The sequence below is a fragment of the Terrapene carolina genome, unplaced genomic scaffold (assembly GCF_002925995.2).
Source record: "Terrapene carolina triunguis isolate 2854851 unplaced genomic scaffold, T_m_triunguis-2.0 Scaffold33723, whole genome shotgun sequence".
Taxonomy (NCBI): Eukaryota; Metazoa; Chordata; order Testudines; family Emydidae; genus Terrapene; species Terrapene triunguis.
In genome coordinates, this window is record NW_020698074.1 from 2578100 (window position 1) to 2596269 (window position 18170).

At 40.0% G+C, this 18170-nt stretch overlaps 1 protein-coding gene across 5 annotated transcripts in view; it reads right to left on the bottom strand.

The window, feature by feature from the left end:
- LOC112119315 (leucine-rich repeat flightless-interacting protein 2) overlaps nt 1–18170 on the bottom strand; it is a 120379-nt gene that overhangs the window by 14587 nt on the left and 87622 nt on the right. For 4 of the 5 annotated variants that reach the window (XM_026663521.1, XM_029914225.1, XM_029914223.1 and 1 more), the window contains 5 exons: nt 13673–13843; nt 12989–13081; nt 6316–6408; nt 2033–2134; nt 1590–1722 (listed from right to left, as the gene is read on the bottom strand). In XM_026663521.1, the coding sequence (XP_026519306.1) occupies nt 1590–1722; nt 2033–2134; nt 6316–6408; nt 12989–13081; nt 13673–13843 (592 nt within the window). The remainder of the gene's footprint in view (nt 1–1589; nt 1723–2032; nt 2135–6315; nt 6409–12988; nt 13082–13672; nt 13844–18170) is intronic. The other variant, XM_029914224.1, reaches the window with a different exon arrangement.

Here is an 18170-nt window from a genome sequence, read left to right on the forward strand (position 1 = left end):
GTCTCTGTACACAGAGAGCTGTTACCCTTCCCTTTATAGTTATGACAGTAATTATTTTCTTTACTTTTTAATATATAAAAAGTTTAGCAGCAATAAAGACATCTGAGACAGACAATTCCTGGTAGTTAATGAATGGCTGAGGGACAACTGGGGATAATTTATACATTTAATAAAACAAAACCATCTCCCACTTCCTAAAAATACTCACTTTAGTAAAAATACTCAAGACATGGCTAGTTACTGCTATAACCATTTTACCTGTATGTGTACTCCTTTCCCCCAACCCTGGGAGGGATAGCTCAGTGGTTTGAGCATTGGCCTGCTAAACCCAGGGTTGTGAGTTCAATCCTTGAGGGGGCCACTTAGGGATCTGGGGCAAAATCAGTACTTGGTCCTGCTAGTGAAGGCAGGGGGCTGGACTTGATGACCTTTCAAGGTCCCTTCCAGTTCTAGGAGATAGGATATCTCCATTTATTTATTTATTTATTTATTTATTTGTGTCTTATCTTTCAGATTGCAAGCTCTTCAGGGAAGGGACTGTGCCTCCCTATGTTTGTAGAGTACCTATCATGTTGTGTTACTAGAATACAAACAGTAGCTTGGTTAATGGCCTAATCTGAAGCTAAAATAAATTAACTCATCCAGAAAATCATTAACCACTAGAACATACCCTCCCACTCAGTCAGTACTAAAATTAGAATAGGTCTGGCAAGTTCTCAGTTTCTTAGAGAATTATTTTAAAAATAATGTAAACAAAGCATCAGAAGAACCAAATAAGAGTATTAACAATTCTTTCTGTCCATTTCAACATGACTGGGCAATATCAGGACTATTTATTAAATAAATGGTTTAAAACAAAAAACATGTAGTCTTCCATTTAAAATGTATATACTACATGTACCAACACATAAGGATGTTTCCTTGTGTACTAAGTAATGATAAAACAATTTGTGCAGGTTAGCTAGGAAAACAAAATTAACCAGGAGCCTGGGAACAGAACCCTAACTTTGTCCACATACAGTAGTAGTTTGACTGTGCTAACTGGAACTAGAGCAAACCTACCTATTCTAAGCAATTAAGAGATGCAATCAATTTGCATGAATACAGCATAAAAATATTTCAAAGGACATGACAGGACACAATATACACTCCTATTTCTTGTACATATGACTTCTTTCACAAATGGGCTTTTTAAATAGTTCATGTTTTTAAAGAAGCATTTATTTCATAACAAAGAAAATGTGTTAATCAAAACACTTTACTAATCCTGCATTTTTATCCAATTTCCTAGTTTTCTTAGCTCGCTCTGAAGTTACCTCAAAAACAATAAAATGGAGACTGGACCATGAGAATTAACCAACTGCAGATGTCCTCATCGCACCTGCATTTTTTTTTTTTTAAATAGTCAACAAATATGCTGTTAGATTAGTTAAACAAAGATAGGGGCATTCACCTTGGCAGTGGCACATATTTCGTAAGTAACGGAAATATCTGTGTATAGCTCTAAAGTCACAATTTTGGATGTGAATACTGGGGGAAACAAAAATCCAGTAAAATCTTTAAAAGACGTGTATTTAGTATATTTTTACCTAGTGGTCCTTCTCCTGCAGATTCCAAGACTTGAGCAGCTTCCTGCGATACAACTGCTATTGTACCAACCACTGGTTCATGGTTTACATCACCATTTGGAGTACCATCTGGGATTATAACTAACCCGTGTTTCTGAAAAAATAAAAGGAATTTCACTCATACAAAAGAAACCTTTTCTATCCAGTTACATTTTACATTTTCTGAAGGGTTTTCAACTTGACTGAAACAGTTACACCAAACTGAAATGTTCCATTTAACTTATGTGAGGATTGGGGGTTTTGGTCCATATTTGGACCAAGCAGTATTACTTATGTCATTACCAGAGTCAAACCTTTATTTGGATGTACTGGAGTAGTAACATACTGCTTTCTGTTTTGTGTTGACTATGGTTGATCCCCCATTTCTGTATTTGTATTATTGTATACTACTGCCACTGACATACCTGTCCTGTCTTCATTGTTTCCTTCAGGTCAGCCAACTCATCTCTGAGCTCATCTCGCTCATGCTTAATGGAATCAAAGTACTCTTTCTGTCTTTCTAGGGCCTGGGTACAGGCAGATAGCAAGAAAAAGAATGGCACAGAGAGAGAGAGAGCAATGTGATAGGCAGTAGAGAGATTTTATACAAATAAGGCAAGCAGCTGAATAAAAGTGAAGAAAGGAGAAGGGGGATATAAAATAATATGTACAACTTCAATAGCTACCTTTTACAGTCATATGTTTGCCTCAGTGCTGCATGCTTGTCATGAAACAATCTACCTACAGTAGGCTCAGCAGACTCTCTACAATCCAACCATTTGATTCATTACACTGTTTACCAAAATGAACACAGTCCTTCCAAATGTGTCCATTTTAAGGCAATTTCTGCATGGACTTTTCTGCATAGTATTCGTGTCTAGCTGAACTATCCTAGAAAACCCTAATAGTGGGAACAGCTTAGCGATAAGGTATTTTGACAAACACTTTGGTTAAGTTTAATAAATACCTGCCTCTGGCTTTAAGAGAAACATCTATTTCAGTCCAAATATACATTTATTTAATAAAAATTGCATACTACCACTAAACAGGCCACCACTACTACTGAACATTCAAGGCTCCACATCCTTCTCACAGGCCAAAATACTCGGGGATTTAATTAGTAGAAACCGTAGAATATCACATCCATTACACTAACTACTCTGACTTGTACAGGTGCATAGAGTAGAAATCTTACAATCAAGGTCAGTATATTTTAGTTCCTTTTATCCATTTTTACTCATCTGTTTCTCTGTTACGTGCATAAATATTTTAGCCATTTGGTTACTAACAAACATTTTTAGAAACACAAAACTAACGACACTACATTAACACAAAAGGGGTCACAACAGAAAACACAACAATCTCATAGAGCTATGTTACCCAGAGTTAAGCCAGACATTCTCAGCCAATTAGGCAGCACTCCAATATTCTATTTAAGTTAATTACTACATGCACTATAAATAATCCTGAATATGCAACAACTGCATTATAAATAATCCCAAATAAAAGACAACTGCACAAATGTAAACACACATTTGCCAAGAAAACTCATCTAACAAATGTTTTGTCATGCATGAATCTTTAGGAACAGACTGATATAGAGGAAGAAATGAAGGTAAATAGCTTCACATTGTATTTTCTCCACTTCTCAAATTTACTACAATAGAACTTCAAAGTTACGAGCATCTTTCGTAACTCTGAACAGAACGTTATGGTTGTTCTTTCAAAAGTTTACAACTGAACACTGACTTAATACAGCTTTGAAACTTTACTAAAAAAATAAAGGGAAAGCAGTATTTTTCTTCTGGATAGTAGTTTACGTTTAACACAGTACTGTATTTATTTTATTTTTGCAGGGGTCTTCGCTGCTGCCTGATCTGTATACTTCCGGTTCCAAATGAGGTGTGTGGTTGACTGGTCAGTTTAACTCTGATGTTCTACTATATATTGTATTTTAATTATTATTTATAGTTTCTAGGGAAAGAATATTTTATAATGCACTATTCTGTTCATTTATTTATTTCAACTGGAATAAGTGAAACATGCAGTTGAACTGGATTTCATAGATGGAAAAATTAATTTTAACCAATGTATACTAAAAATATAGGAGTGGTCTAGCAGCTACCCTCTGATGGATATAGGATATTTTTAAAAAAATCATTTATTACTTATCTACTGTTTTCTCAGGCACACTAGATTTCTACAACTAAAATTATAAACTTAAAGTCAAGCCCCTTATTTTTTAAACTCTGTGAATGCTTTAATTAGGGCTTGAAAAGTTTACCTGATGCCTACTAGCCAGAGTGCCAAGTGCCACTTCATGTACTCAAAGGTACAATCCTTGCATTTTAAAGGAATAAACAATGTTTATTGTGTATGCTATTAAAGTGTAAAATTATCAAATTTCTATTTAATATATTTTTTAAACATATATTGTTACATATCTCAATTTAGTTATTCAAGTGCAAAAGAGTCCTTAAACATGGAGTTAGGGTTGTAGGCACTCCGCACTTCCCAGGACTCCTTGTGACTTTACAGAACATGAGAGTTTAATTCCCAAAACCCAAATCATTGACAAAAAACAGGAAATTCAGAGTTAAGGTTTCCCTGCACACATGGTATAAGGTGGTTAGCATTGCAGAAAACAAATGTTGAAAAAGAGTTCTGTTACATTTCTCACACAACACAGGCACACAACCATAACTCTGCCTCCCCACCACCCCACGGGGTTGGCAATAAAGACTGGGAATATTCACTACCAAAAGCTTTAGTAACAGACGTAGGGTTGGTTGTATTTCACTCACCCACCCCACCCTACCATATAACACCAAATTTGCAAAACTACTTCTTCCACAGCCCCTCTTACTGTCAAAATATTTTCCAGGACAGCTGAGCTCTGCAAGTGCATTGTAGAGCAATTTATTAATTAAAAGCAGGTTACTTGGGAGGAGGAAACTTTGCTTCAGAATTCCCTTGACCAAATATCCCCCAATTTGCCCCACAAAGTCTATCCCAGACCCTGATGTGGCATAGCTATTTTCAAGGCAATCTGCCTATGCAGGTGCACTTTGGAGCACTTTGAATAATAAAAGCAATTCACGGGGGGAGGGGGAGAATGGCGGGAGGAGGGGGAGAGATGTATCTCAGGAGACCCTGAATAAATGACTAGATAAATTGTACCTCAGCCCTCAAACTGATATACTGAGTTTCAATCTTATTTGAATGTGCCTGTGAATTTGAGAGCACTTTGAAAAATAGACTTGAAACTGACATGCTGTTTCTATCCTGCTTGTGAACCAGATTTCTGGTTTGCATCAGCCTTGCAAACAACTTCTTAGAACCAGAATAAAATTCTAATAACTTACAAAATATAGTGCATTGTACAGCTGCTCAAAGGAGTCTTAAGATGGGATACAGTGAAAATAGACCAGTCTTGACAAATCCACTAGAGCTTATCACCGGGGAAGATGACAAAAAATGAAAGCTGAGACAAAGATGAAGTCATGGAAAATAAAGTGCTATAGGATCATAGGGGAGGCAAAGAGAGAGGAAGAAGGTTCATTCTCCTTTACAAGTGGTAGGGTGGGATGGGACTTCCATTTTGAGACATAAAGGCTAAAAACTCTGTTTTTAAAGAAATTATGGTTTAGATTCTGTAGACGTTGATGTCACTGGTCTCTACATCCACATAGGCAAGTTTCATATTTGCCATGAACAGGTAGATTTTTCAAGCCCTGGCTACAGGTAAAAAAAAAATTCTTAAAACATAAGGGACTGTATGCATGACAAACTGAAGTCTTCTATTTAATAGGTTTAATTAATACAGTTCTATTTTATATAACACCAATCACCATATTATTTAGGCGCTTCAAGCTACTCAATCTTCTTTCCTCTTTTGTTGTTTGTAATAAGCTTTACAGCATTTAATCTATAGTATATTTTGTTTAATCTTTTATTCTTCACAATGCTTTCAAAGTGAAAACCCTGGATTGCTTAAGTGAATGACAGACACATAGTATGTAATCATATTAAACATCTGCATGCTTCTGATGTATTGTGAGGCACATGGCCACAAAACCAACCCTGAGATGTGCGTATGACATATAGCTAGACTTCTTGAAAAAATATGGATTTTATAAGAGTGATTTTATTTAAAAACAAAACAAAACACTGCATTTTCGAATAGATGGCTAACAAGTCTTGAAGTGTTATGAGCACTTAGATTTCTCCTTTCTTAATATAAAATGTATAACAAGTTGCTTAATGCATATATAATGCAGTAAATTCAACATCCAAAATGAGTGTAGTAAGCCATATTTTCAAAACTGAATAGGTGGTTATGTATTTTTCATTTTCTGCTTGAAGTATTAGGCAGTGGCTCATGCTAGATGTATGACGACTGATTAGATGGCTCCTATGGGTTTATCTTAGTATGGCCAAGCCTACGTTCTTAACCAATTTCTTAGAAGGATAAAATTGTAATGTATCACTTTCACCCACTGTATATGTAAGTGAAATTCAGTAATATGAAGTGAAGCTCATTTCTTTGTTCCAGCGGGGGCACCTATGTTACAAATATCAGATTGCAACTGTGTTTAAATGGCTAAAATATATATGGCCTTCATTTCTTTGGACTGTCCAGAATCCTCTAACAATACCAGTCTATTTCTAAATCAATGATCCCTTTCCCCCCGTATTAGTTTCATACCCCAATTTTTTTATCTTTCCAATTAATTGTCTCCTGGAGGTCAAACACCTCTCTGGTTATGGAGTCTATTTTCTGCTGCATGCGTTGATTCTCCTGTAGTAAATGGGAGGAGGAAAAGAATAAGAGAGGAAAAAGACAGACTAGTAAAGGAAACAAAAAACAGATAAAGGAAACTAAACAGTAAAAAAATCAACCAAAGAGTCTGTAAGGATGAGAGTTTAAAAACATAGATGGCATCTTAGGCTAATATGACACCTTCCTCTTTCAATCACACAAGGATATTGTAACTAGCTTTATTTATACACTAACGTTATATGGAGCAGGCAATATATAAAATAACTTTTTGATAATGTATCAGCTGTATCTGTGCATTTCCATGATAGCAGTTTCCACATAATTTGGAAGTAATATTCTTTCTAGAGAAAAAAATACCTTCATGATAGCTCTTCAGCAGAGATTGTCAAGTATCATATGGACGTGACCTTGTTTAAAAATTCTTTTCTCTATGGACTGAAAAGTTATTCTGCTATTAAAGATGAGCCTGGAACCACAGGCCTAGGCATAAATTAATGTAACCCCTTTTTATGTTAATTCTTATAAATTATGACAAATGCAATACATTAAAAAAGTTCAATGCCACAAAATTAATGAAATTTAATTAAAATACAGCATTGATGCAAGATATTAGAAAACAGGTTAAAACACTGACTTTTACATTTCCTAGCCTCTGACTTACCCTTGCAGCCTCATTCACCATAACAGAAAAGGTATAAACATAACAATTGTCCAATATCAAAATGTTTGCAATGTATTGGATGCTAGCTATAGAAAGTTGAGAATAACATCTGTACCAGTGCAAAACAAGTGTATTTTGGTTGTAATATGTTTGGGAAAATGTAATACATCCCAAGTCGGTGGTCGGGTATGCAGCAAACGGAATACAAACAGGATGATCAGGAAGAAAGAGCACGTTCCTTTGAAAAGGTGTATTATTTATGTATTCTGCTTTCAAAACATGGAAACTCTAGGACATAGTATCTCAGACTATGGATAAGTGTTCCATATCTTTTTTAGAACAGTCACACTGCAAGATTTAGGGGTTATTTTTGGCCCAGGAAACTTAGAAAGTTAACCAATATATATGCTGAAGTGTTGAAGGCAATATGTGAATTGGTGTAAAAATTTCAATTTCAGCTCATGAGGTATTTGTATTAGAACAGTATTTTTCAACCTTTTTTTCATTTGTGGACCCCTAAAATATTTCAAATGGAGGTGTGGACCCCTTTGGAAATCTTAGGCATAGTCTGCAGACCCCCAGGGTTCTGTGGACCACAGGTTGAAAACCATTATATTAGAAAATATGTAATAACACAGTAAACATATTAGATATTAATGCCCAAGAAAACAAAACCACAATTTCTAAAGCAATCTTTAAGAAATATTGCAAAAAGTACTTCTGTAACTCAAAGAACCTTTTCTAACTTTCACACTTTTGTGTGTTGACAGAGTATTAGGTTTATCACCTCACATTATAAAATGGAAAACAATAGAAAGAAGGAAAGGAAAGAAGAAAAAGAAGGAAAGAAAGAATTGTGTATTTAGACAAGATAAAGCATCCAACAATGAAATGCCTGTCAAATAATTCTAGGTAATGTACAGTGGAGTCGCATCATAGGCGCATTTAACTTACGCAATTTTAACTATATGCGCTCGGCAAAACAAAAAACAACAATTTAAATACTGTACCTGTAGTGCGGGCGATTCCGCCCGCCATTCCACTCAATGAGCATTTGACTATACGCGATTTTCGCCTTATGCGCTGACTTCATAACCTAACCCGCACGGAAGATGCGACTCCCCTGTACTACTGTGGTCAGAAGTGGCCTTAGCATTTTTGGTGGGCCTACTAAAATTTTTCTTATGCCCTCAAAATATAACCGATCCCAATCTGTTATAATCATGCCCCTATAATCATGTCCCTGGGCTAGCCTGAGGATTTGGGGATGATTAGAGAGAATTCTTTGATATCCCAACAGATCAACTCATTTTGCATCTGTGAGTGGAGGTGGTGTCTGTGCTAAAAATCAACCTTCTGCTGATCAAGGGAACCCCATTGGTTGTGTTGGGTTACGTGCATAATGCCAACATTTAGAAAAGTATTACAATGAATAACTGTCTAAATAACCTGCAAGTGTGGGTGTCCTTTGGCCCCCATTTTGTGAAGTGTCCATATGTATCTGGTGACTATAAGCATTTATGTGCTGTTGCACTTTACAAACGTTAATAATCCAGACCCTGTGAGGCAGTTAAGTATTCCAGATAAAAAAGCTCAACCAGAAAGGTTCAGTGACCCAACTAAGGCCACAGAGGGAGTAAGTGTCAGACCCAGGATTAGAATATGCAGGAGATCCTTGCTTTCAGTGCTTAATCCACTACATGCTGTGAAAAGACAGTTACCTTTTTTCGTAACTGGTGTTCTTCGAGATGTATTGCTCATGTCCATTCCATTGTAGGTGTGTGCGCTTGCCACAAGCACCGTTGCCGGAAGTTTTTCCCTCAGTGGTATGCGTAGGGGACCAGCTCTGGGGCCCTCTGGAGTGGGGCACATATGCTGTGGTATAAGGGGCACTGCCAGCAGGGCAGGCCTTTGGGGTGGGCGACCAGGGTGGCTGCCGAGGGTGGCTCGCCAAAAAGGGTGCCGTGCCCAGTGCTCCACTTGTGTGCTGCGGCCAAATGGCCGCGGCGCTGGTTCCTCTCCACCCAGCCCAGCCCTGCTCCTCTCAGCCAGTGGCTCCAGGGCTGCCTTCTCCCTTCCCACTACACCTACCCCCCACCCACTTGCTCCTCTTGGCCAGCTGGCCGCCAGCTGAGGAGGGCTCCTGCCAGTGAAAGGGGTGGAGAGGAGCCCTCAGCCATCGCAGCTCCGCTCCGGCCCCACCTCTTCCCTGCAGAGGATTGTATCACTTGGTGGACAGGGAGCCTCGGCAGCAGGCCCAGGGGTTTCTGGCTGCCGTGTGCCGAGGACAGTTAGGCTCCCCAATGACAGCCCCTGCCTCCTCCCTGAGCTCTCGGGCCTCTGCTGGGCCTAGGGCAGCATTGGAAAGAGGGTGGTGTGAAATGCAGAAAACGTCTGTGCCCGTGGAATATTGATATGTGAAAGTAGGCATCCTTCAAATCGAGGATGGCATACGAATCTCCCGGATCCAGAGAAGGAATGATGGAGGCCAGGGAGACCATGCGAAACTTCAACTTCTTGAGATACTTGTTGACACCTCGCAGGTCCAAAATAGGGCAGAGACCACCCTTGGCCTTTGGAATGAGAAAATACCGGGAATAAAACTCTCTCTCTTTCCGACGTGTGGGGACTTCCTCTATGGTCCCGACTCGCAGGAGAGCTTGTATCTCTTGGGCAAGAAGTCACTCATGAGAAGGGTCCATGAAGAGGGACGGGAAAGAGGGGATCGGAGGGAGGGGTTTTAAATAAACTGTAGGATGTACCCCACTGCCACCATGCTGAGGACCCAGCAGTCCATTGTTATTGCAGCTCAAGTGGGGAGGGAGGAAGGAAGGCAGTTTGAAAACAAAAAGAGGGTCTCTTGCAACCTGGAAGGCCTCCAGTGTGGACAGGACTTCCATGTGCAGGGGGCCTCTGCCACTACCTGGGGTGGGTGGTGGGTCCCTAGGAGGGCTGGTTGGCCTAGCTGGCAATGTCAGTATTTGGCTGGGTTCCGGAGACTTACTGCCTCGCAAGGATCTATACTCCTCCCCAGACTTTCCCTTTGCTACACAGGAGGTCGGGGGAACGCCTCTCCCCAGGCACTTCTTTTGCTTCTTAGCTGGTACAGGGGACTGGGACTGGCGCCGGGAGGCTGATGCTGGGGGTGCACTTTGCACCGATGCTGCCGTATTCGGTGCAGAGTCTGATTTTGGTGGCTCAGAGCCTGGCGCAAGGGCCGACTCCATGAGGAGCACTCTTAATCTTATGTCCCGCTCCTTTTTTGTCCTGGGCTTGAAGCTCTTACAAATGCGATACTTATAATTGATATGGGCTTCTTCCAAACACTTCAAGCAACTTTGATGAGGGTTGCTAATCGGCATAGTCTTCCGACTGCCATCACCAGGCTTAAAGCCTGGGAAGTGGGGTATGCCCCATCCCTGGGCTAAGTCCCAGAGGGAACTGTCTAAGGCTGTCTAAGATGGGGAGGGCAAACTTTTTGGCCTGAGGGCCGCATCAGGTTTCAGAAATTGTATGGAGGGCCAGTTAGGGGAGGCTGTGCCTCCCCAAACAGCCAGGCATGGCCCAGCCCCTACCCCCTATCGGACCCCCCCGCCCCGCTTCTCGCCCCCTGACGGCCGCCCCATCCGCCCCGCCCCTGCTCTCTGTCCCCTGACCCTAACTGTCCCGCGCCATCCCATCCAACCCCCCCCTCCTTCCTGACTGCCCTCTGGGGACCCCTGCTCAATCCACCTCCCCCGCTCCCTGACTGCCCCCGGAACCCCCGCCCGACTGCTCCCCTCCTTCCTGACTGTCCCCCCGGCACCCCTGCCCCATCCAACCACCCCTTTTCCCTGACTGCCCCCAGAACCCCCAATCCCCACCCTGACCCTCCCCACCCCTGGCCCCTGATCACCCCCCTAACTCCCCAGCCCTCTGCCCCCTTACCGCACTGCCTAGAGCACCGGTGACTGGCAGCGCGGCTGCACCAGGACAGGCAGCCGCACCGCCCGGCTAGAGCCAGCCACGCACCGCGCAGCACAGAGCACCGGGTCGTCAGGCCAGGCTCTGAAGCTACGCTACCCCAAGAGCTCGCAGTCCGCTGCCCAGAGCATTGCGCCCGCGGTGCAGTGAGCTGAGGCTGCGGGGGAGGGAGGACAGCGGGGAACCTCCCGGGCCAGGAGCTCAGGGGCCGGGTAGGAGGGTACCGCGGGCCGTAGTTTGCCCACCTCTGGTCTAAGCTATCTAGAACACTAACAGTTAAGAAGACAAAGAACTACTTATCTATTTACAACACTAAGAGAAAACCACTGGGTAAGTAAGCGCTTGCTGAAGCAAGGAGACATTCCAGCACTGTCACTGGTGGAAAGAAGGAACTGAGGGTGTGGGGAGCCGGCAGCGCCCTTTATACCATATGTGCACCACCCCAGAGGGCACCAGACCAGTCCCCTACGCATACCACTGAGGGAAAAACATCCAACACCAGTGCATGTGGCAAGCACACACATCTACAATGGAATGGACATGAGCAAGCACTCGAAGAAGAACAACCCCTTCTCCTGGCCAGAGGTCATATTGGCTGCATACATCAGTCTTAGCACCATAAGCTGCACCCCCATCAGTACCATATCCTCCCACTACTGATCAGGGGTCTTCTCAAAAGTCTTCTGAGTTTCACAGGACCCCAAAGACCAACCCAGGGAACTGGTAGGGTAGTGGAGGAACTGGGGCGGGGGGGGGAAGGAAGAGAAGAGGAGGAATGAATAACTTTCAAATGTTATAGCCTTGATTGGTGTATCTAATTAAAAGAGCTAGAAACTGACATTCCTTGGACCTACAATTTAATATGGGGTTTGCAGACAAGAAGCTGGCATTGATTTTGAGAGCCAGTACCATGCCAACTGAAAACAATACATTCATGTACACCTGCACAAACATAAGCCACAATGCAAACCTAATTAGAGGTCATTCACAAACACTGAAATTCCCCCCATCCCCTTTTTAAATAAACTGTAAAACAAACATTTTTGGGAAGGCAAAGAAAGTTAAATTCATTTGAAGCTGGTGTCTGGGATTGGGACAACAGCCCAATATTTGGGTGTGATAGTAGAGCAGGAGTTCGAGCTATGGAAAACTGCCAGTCTATGAACCCATGTTTTGCGAATAGAAGCATTAGACTTGTGTTCACAAAAAGAAAATATTGGTCTGAGGCCCAGTAATTAGATTTTTTTTTTTGAAGTATTTTACCATATCCAATATAAATTTTTGTAAATTTCATAGGAACATTCCTAACTTTTAAATAAATTCATAAAAATAAGATAGAATGGTAACTCATAAAATACTGATTGGATAAGTTTATGTTCCTGTCACTACAACTGGACTTTTTGTTGCTCAAAAAATATAATCTGATATTTGTGTCTATTTTGGATACGTACATATCCAAACTTGATATCGTCTATCTACATCAAAACAAAAGAACATAACGGCCATACTGGGTCAGACCAAAGGTCCGTCTAGCCCCGTATCCCGTCTTCCAGCAGTGGCCAATGCTGGGTGCCCCAGAGGGAATGGAAGGAACAGGAAATCATCAAGTGGTCCATTCCTTGTCGCCCATTCCCAGCCTCTGGCAAACAGAGGCTAGGGACACCATCCCTGCCCATCCTGACTAATAGCCATTGATGAACCTATCCTCCATGAATTTATCTAGCTCTTTTTTGAACCCTGTTCTAGTCTTCGCCTTCAGAACATCCTCTGGTAAAGAATTCCACAGGTTGACTGTGCGTTGTCTGAAGAAATACTTCCTTTTGTTTGTTTTAAATATGCTGCCTATCAATTTCATTTGGTGACCCCTAGTTCTTGTGTTATGAGAAGGAATAAACAACAACAACACTTCTTTATTTACTTTATCCCTCACATATTTCCATAAGTACAGCCATATGACGTCGAATGTGTACAAACCTCTATTAGTTCATCTCTCTGACGAAGGCCCTCTTTAAGTTCATCCATCTTATACTGTAGAACATTGCACATGTGTTTCTGCCTTTCCAATTCCTATATTAAACAAATATCAGTAAAGCAGTGCATGCTTTGTTGAGGGTTTGACACATACATTTTCAATATAAATTAAAATAAACATATTATGAACATCAGTAAATAGCAGTATTAGCAATGATTTCCTCTTGCATTTCAGACTCCTTAAAAGTTAGAATTTACAGGTTCAGGGTTTGAATAGTTTTCCAGACACTAAGTAGCTAAACGACTAAACCTACTAGCTGGGAATGTGGGCAACCCACCAACAAGGTGTAAGTGCCATGAGCTGGTGAGAAGCCTACCCAATTATTGAATCTGCACAATGCTCTTTTTGTATTATATTTTCTAGTTAGTGTTGAAAAATTTGAGGCCTGGACCTTTGTGGAAAGGAGGAATCTAAGTGACTGACAAAATAATTATTCCCTCCCAACACACACACTTCAACAGAACATTCCGGTTCTTAATAATTTTCAATCATGATATAGCTTCTCTGTCATATCTGCTTAAAAAATAATCTCAATATTCAAGGTAGCTACTGACCATCAGGCTCTATTTTCATTAAAAAAAAAATCAGGATTTTATAATGCAGTTTAATACACAAAATATCAGTACCTTTGACTTCTCTTCATTTTCCCTATAGAATTCTGCCATCTGCTCTTCCCTTTCCTCAATGACATCCTTTAGCGTATCCACTTGATAAATCAAATTGTTTTTCTCATTATCTAGCTGAGCATTAGAAACCATAGCTTTCTTATACTTCTCTTCAACTTCAGATAGAGAATCCTGCACAGATGTTAGAAAAATTAGAATTTAACTGTTTGATGAATCCGTATAAATGCTACATGTGGACATAATACTGAAGCGCTTACATTTGTTTTGAACTAAAAACATACCAAGATTTTAATTTACTAAGTACTGTTTGAGGTCTTTCTGTAGAAATATAAATTAAATTACAGTAAGTTTCTATTATTTAGTTGATAGTGTTAATTGCACTGCAAAATTGTTGCAAATGTATGCAACAAATTATAGAATAACTTTTCACCTGCATTTTTTCCTGTGCCACCTCCGGAACTTAGAATCTTACTAATATGTCTAACTTTGGAAGATGTAGGAGCTATTTCCCCCTAACCTATGCATTTTCGTTTTTCTGTCAGTTTGTGTCACAGCCATAACATTTGTTCAGTGTTTGCAGGTGTAAACGTTTTTAGGAATTTAGTAAAATTACAAAATTGATAAGAGCTGAAATGATTAACCAAATAAATCACCTAAAAGTATGAAAAAAGATCTCTCAATAATTAAGAATGATTTTAACTGATAAGTTTATTTTGGCAGGTTAAAAATCAGATACTTTAACACATCAACACCACCACAATCACTTATTGTTTTATAGCTCAGAACCTAAGTTTTAATATGGTCACAGACATTTTGGTAATCATCCCCTGTGGTTTTGGAGAAATCACTGTTTAAACAGAAGTTTTTGTGCCTCTAACTGCTCAGCTCTTTTACCAGTTGTGGCATATGCATCTCATTTACTTTTTGGAGAACTCCACAGTTTTGATTCATATACTTGATACTAATCTGTCTAAATACGGTCTTTGGCTAAAGAGAAGGTGCATGTGCACAGTCTGCTATGCACCTAGTCAACCACTCCTTACCCAATTCTTCTCTGCCCTGAGGGTAAAAATCAATCATGTAAACACAATTTTCAAGCACAGTAGCAAATGTCAATTATTCACATAACAGAGAAACTATTAGCCTACTTGTATCCTTGAAATATGCAGTGATCTTAATATAAGATAATTTTAAAGTGCAAAATCTCAATATAATAGATTCATATAAATTAGAGGTGGCCTGTTAGATCATCAAATCCATCTTCTTGCCAGTGTAGGACTGTTCCCCCACTATACATTCTCTAGTGTTCTGTTGTCTATTTTTCAAAGTTGGAACTGATGGCGTTTCCACCAATTCCACTTTCTGAAGGAGATTATTCCATAATCTAACACATTTTCACTATTGGGAAGCTGTTCCTTACAGCCCAAATCTTCCTTTTCATAATTTCATCTAATTATGTCTACTCATACCTCCTCTTCCCACTTCCAGGATCCAGAAGCCCTGTGCTGGAGAAACACCGTATCTCAAGCACCCTTCCCAGGACAAAAACTTACAAATGCCATACTGATTTAGAATGACAGTATTTGGAAGAAATTGGTAGATAGGGTCTCAGAATAATCGTGCATGGATAAATTAATAGATTAAACTTGGAGAATATGATGGTTTATGAGCATGATGAAAAAGCATTCATTTGTTCTATGTTCCACCAGAAAATAAAGGATATCTTCAAAGTGGAAGTCATACATATCAGAAGATGGAAAACCATAACAAATAAAAAAATTACAGGTAAGGAAATTTTTCATGTGTCTCTATACTCTGGGAAGTAGCAAAGAGTAACCAGATATTAAAGTCAGAGTGGGACAAAGAAAAACAATTAAAATATAGATAAAAGCTTTATACAACTATATACAAAGGAATTTCTAATTTTAGATTAAGAGTAGCACAAACACAACTTCTGCTTAGCTCACTATGACAATTCTACAATGAATGGTGAAAGCATTAATTGTTGAAAACTAAGTGTCTGCCTTGCAGATCTCATCAAAAGTAGCTCTCATCTCTTCTGCTTATGAAGTGGTTGTTCTTCTAGTTGAGTGTGCATTGAGTCCCTGACAGATAAATTTATAAGCCTTAAGGTGTGTTTGTGCCCATGAAAAGAACATTAGTTATGCCATTCCATAGTAAGATCAAATAAAGTTTTATGGACCTTAGTATTTCCAAAGGGGGGGGGGGCTGGGGAGGGAACTTAAATGGAAATTAAAAGGAACAGACAAGAGTGAAATAGCTGCAAGCTGCAAGGAAACTTCTGAAAAACACGATAATAGAGGCTCACACAATATGTACCCCCCACCCCCAAAAAACCCACACCAAAACAGTAAGAGGACCAATAAAAGAAAAGTACAAGAGGTGGCTAGAGATAAAAAACACATATTTTAAAAAACTAGAAGTTAAATCCTACTGAGGAAAATACAAAGTGTAAAAATATAATTAGGCAGGCCAACAAAGAATATGAAGACCAACTAGCAAAAGACAAAAACATTTTTGCTCTTAGTTTTTAAGTACATCAGAAGCAAGAAGCCCACCAAACAATCAGTGGGACCACAGGATAATTGAGATACTAAAGGAGCACTCAAGGAAAACAAGGCTGAGGAGAAGCTAAATGCATTCTTTGCATCAGTCTTCACTGCAGGGGATGTGAGGAAGGTTCCCACACTTGAGCCATTTTTTTAGGTGACAAATCTGAGGAACTGTCCTAGATTGAGGTATCAATAATGATGATTTGGGAATAAACTGATAAATTAAACAGTAATAAGTCACCAGGACCACATGGTATTTACAAAAGAGTTCTGAGGAACTCAAATATGAAATCACAGAACTACTAACTGTGGTATGTTACCTATCGCTTAAATCAGATGACTGGTGGATAGTTAACGTAATGACAATTTTTAACAAAGGCTCCAAAGGTGATCCTGGCAACTACAGGCCAGTAAGCCTAAACTTCAGCACCAGGCAAATTGGTTGAAACTATAGTAAAGAATTATCAGAAACATAGATTAACACAATATGTTGGGGAAGAGTCAACACAGCGTTGTAAAGGGAAATCATGCCTTGCCAAATCTATTAGAATTCTCTAAGGGTGTCAAATATGTGGACCAGGGTGAAATAATGGATATAGTATACTTGGTCTTTCAGAAAGCCTTTGACAAGGTCTCTCACCAAAGGCTCTTAGCAAAGTAGGCAGTCATGGCATAAAAGGGAAGGTCCTCTAATGGATCAATAACAGGTTAAAAGATAGGAAACAAAGGGTAGGAGGAACAAATGGTCATTTTTCAGGGCGGAAAAAGTTAAATAGTAGGGTCCCCAAAGGATCTGTACTGGGACAAAGTTACAAAGCGATCTCACAAAACTGGGTGACTGGGCAACAAAATGGCAGATGAAGTTAATTGGCAATAAATGCAAAAGTAAAGCACATTGGAAAACATAATCCCAACTATAAACACAAAATGAAGGGATCTAAATTAGCTGTTACCACTCAAGTTAGATAGGAATGATTGCAGACAGTTCTCTGAAAACATCTGCTCAATGTGCAGCAGCAATCAAAAAAGCTGAATATGAAGAATCATTAGGAAAGGGATAGATAAAGAAAATATCATAATGTCACTATATAAATCCATGCTACGCCCATACCTTGAATAATGCACGCTCTTTGGGCACTCAATCTCAAAAGATGCACATTAGAATTGGAAAATAGTACTGAGAAGGGCAACAAAAACGATTAGGGGTACAGAACAGCTTCCATATGAGGAGAGATTAAAAAGACTGGGACTGTTCAGTTTTGAAAAGAGATGCCCAAAGGGGGATATCATAGAGGTCTATAAAATCATGAATGGTGTGGAGAAAGTGAATAGGGAAGTGTTATTTAATCCTTCACATAATACAAGAACCAGGAGTCACACCCAAAGAAATTAACAGGCATAAAAGAAACAGAAGTACTTCTCCACACAACATACAGCCAACCTGTGGAACTCACGGCCAGGGGATGTTGCAAAAGCCAAAAGTATAACGGCTCCAAAAAAGAATTGGATAAATTCATGGAGGATAGGTCTATCAGTGGTTATTGGCCAAGATGATTAGGGATGCAATCCAATGCTTTGGGTGTCCCTAAACTTCTGACTGCCAAAAGATGGGACTGGATGACCAGGGATGGATCTCTCAATTGCCCTGTTCTGTTCATTCTCTCTGAAGCATCTGGCAAGGCCACTGTCAGAAAACAAGATACCAGACTAGCTGGACCATTGGTCTGAACCAGTATGGTCCTTCTTATGTTCTCATGTTAAAGTAGAAAGATACTCTATTGGGGACAAATTCCAGAGTGGTACAAAAACCACAATTATCTCTGGAAAAAACTGCAACTACAGGTCTTTAATAAAAGGGGTCCCTTTGTTCACTTATTTTTCTAGTTGAGGTGACTGCTGAAAATTTTTTTTCCCTTCTCATCATG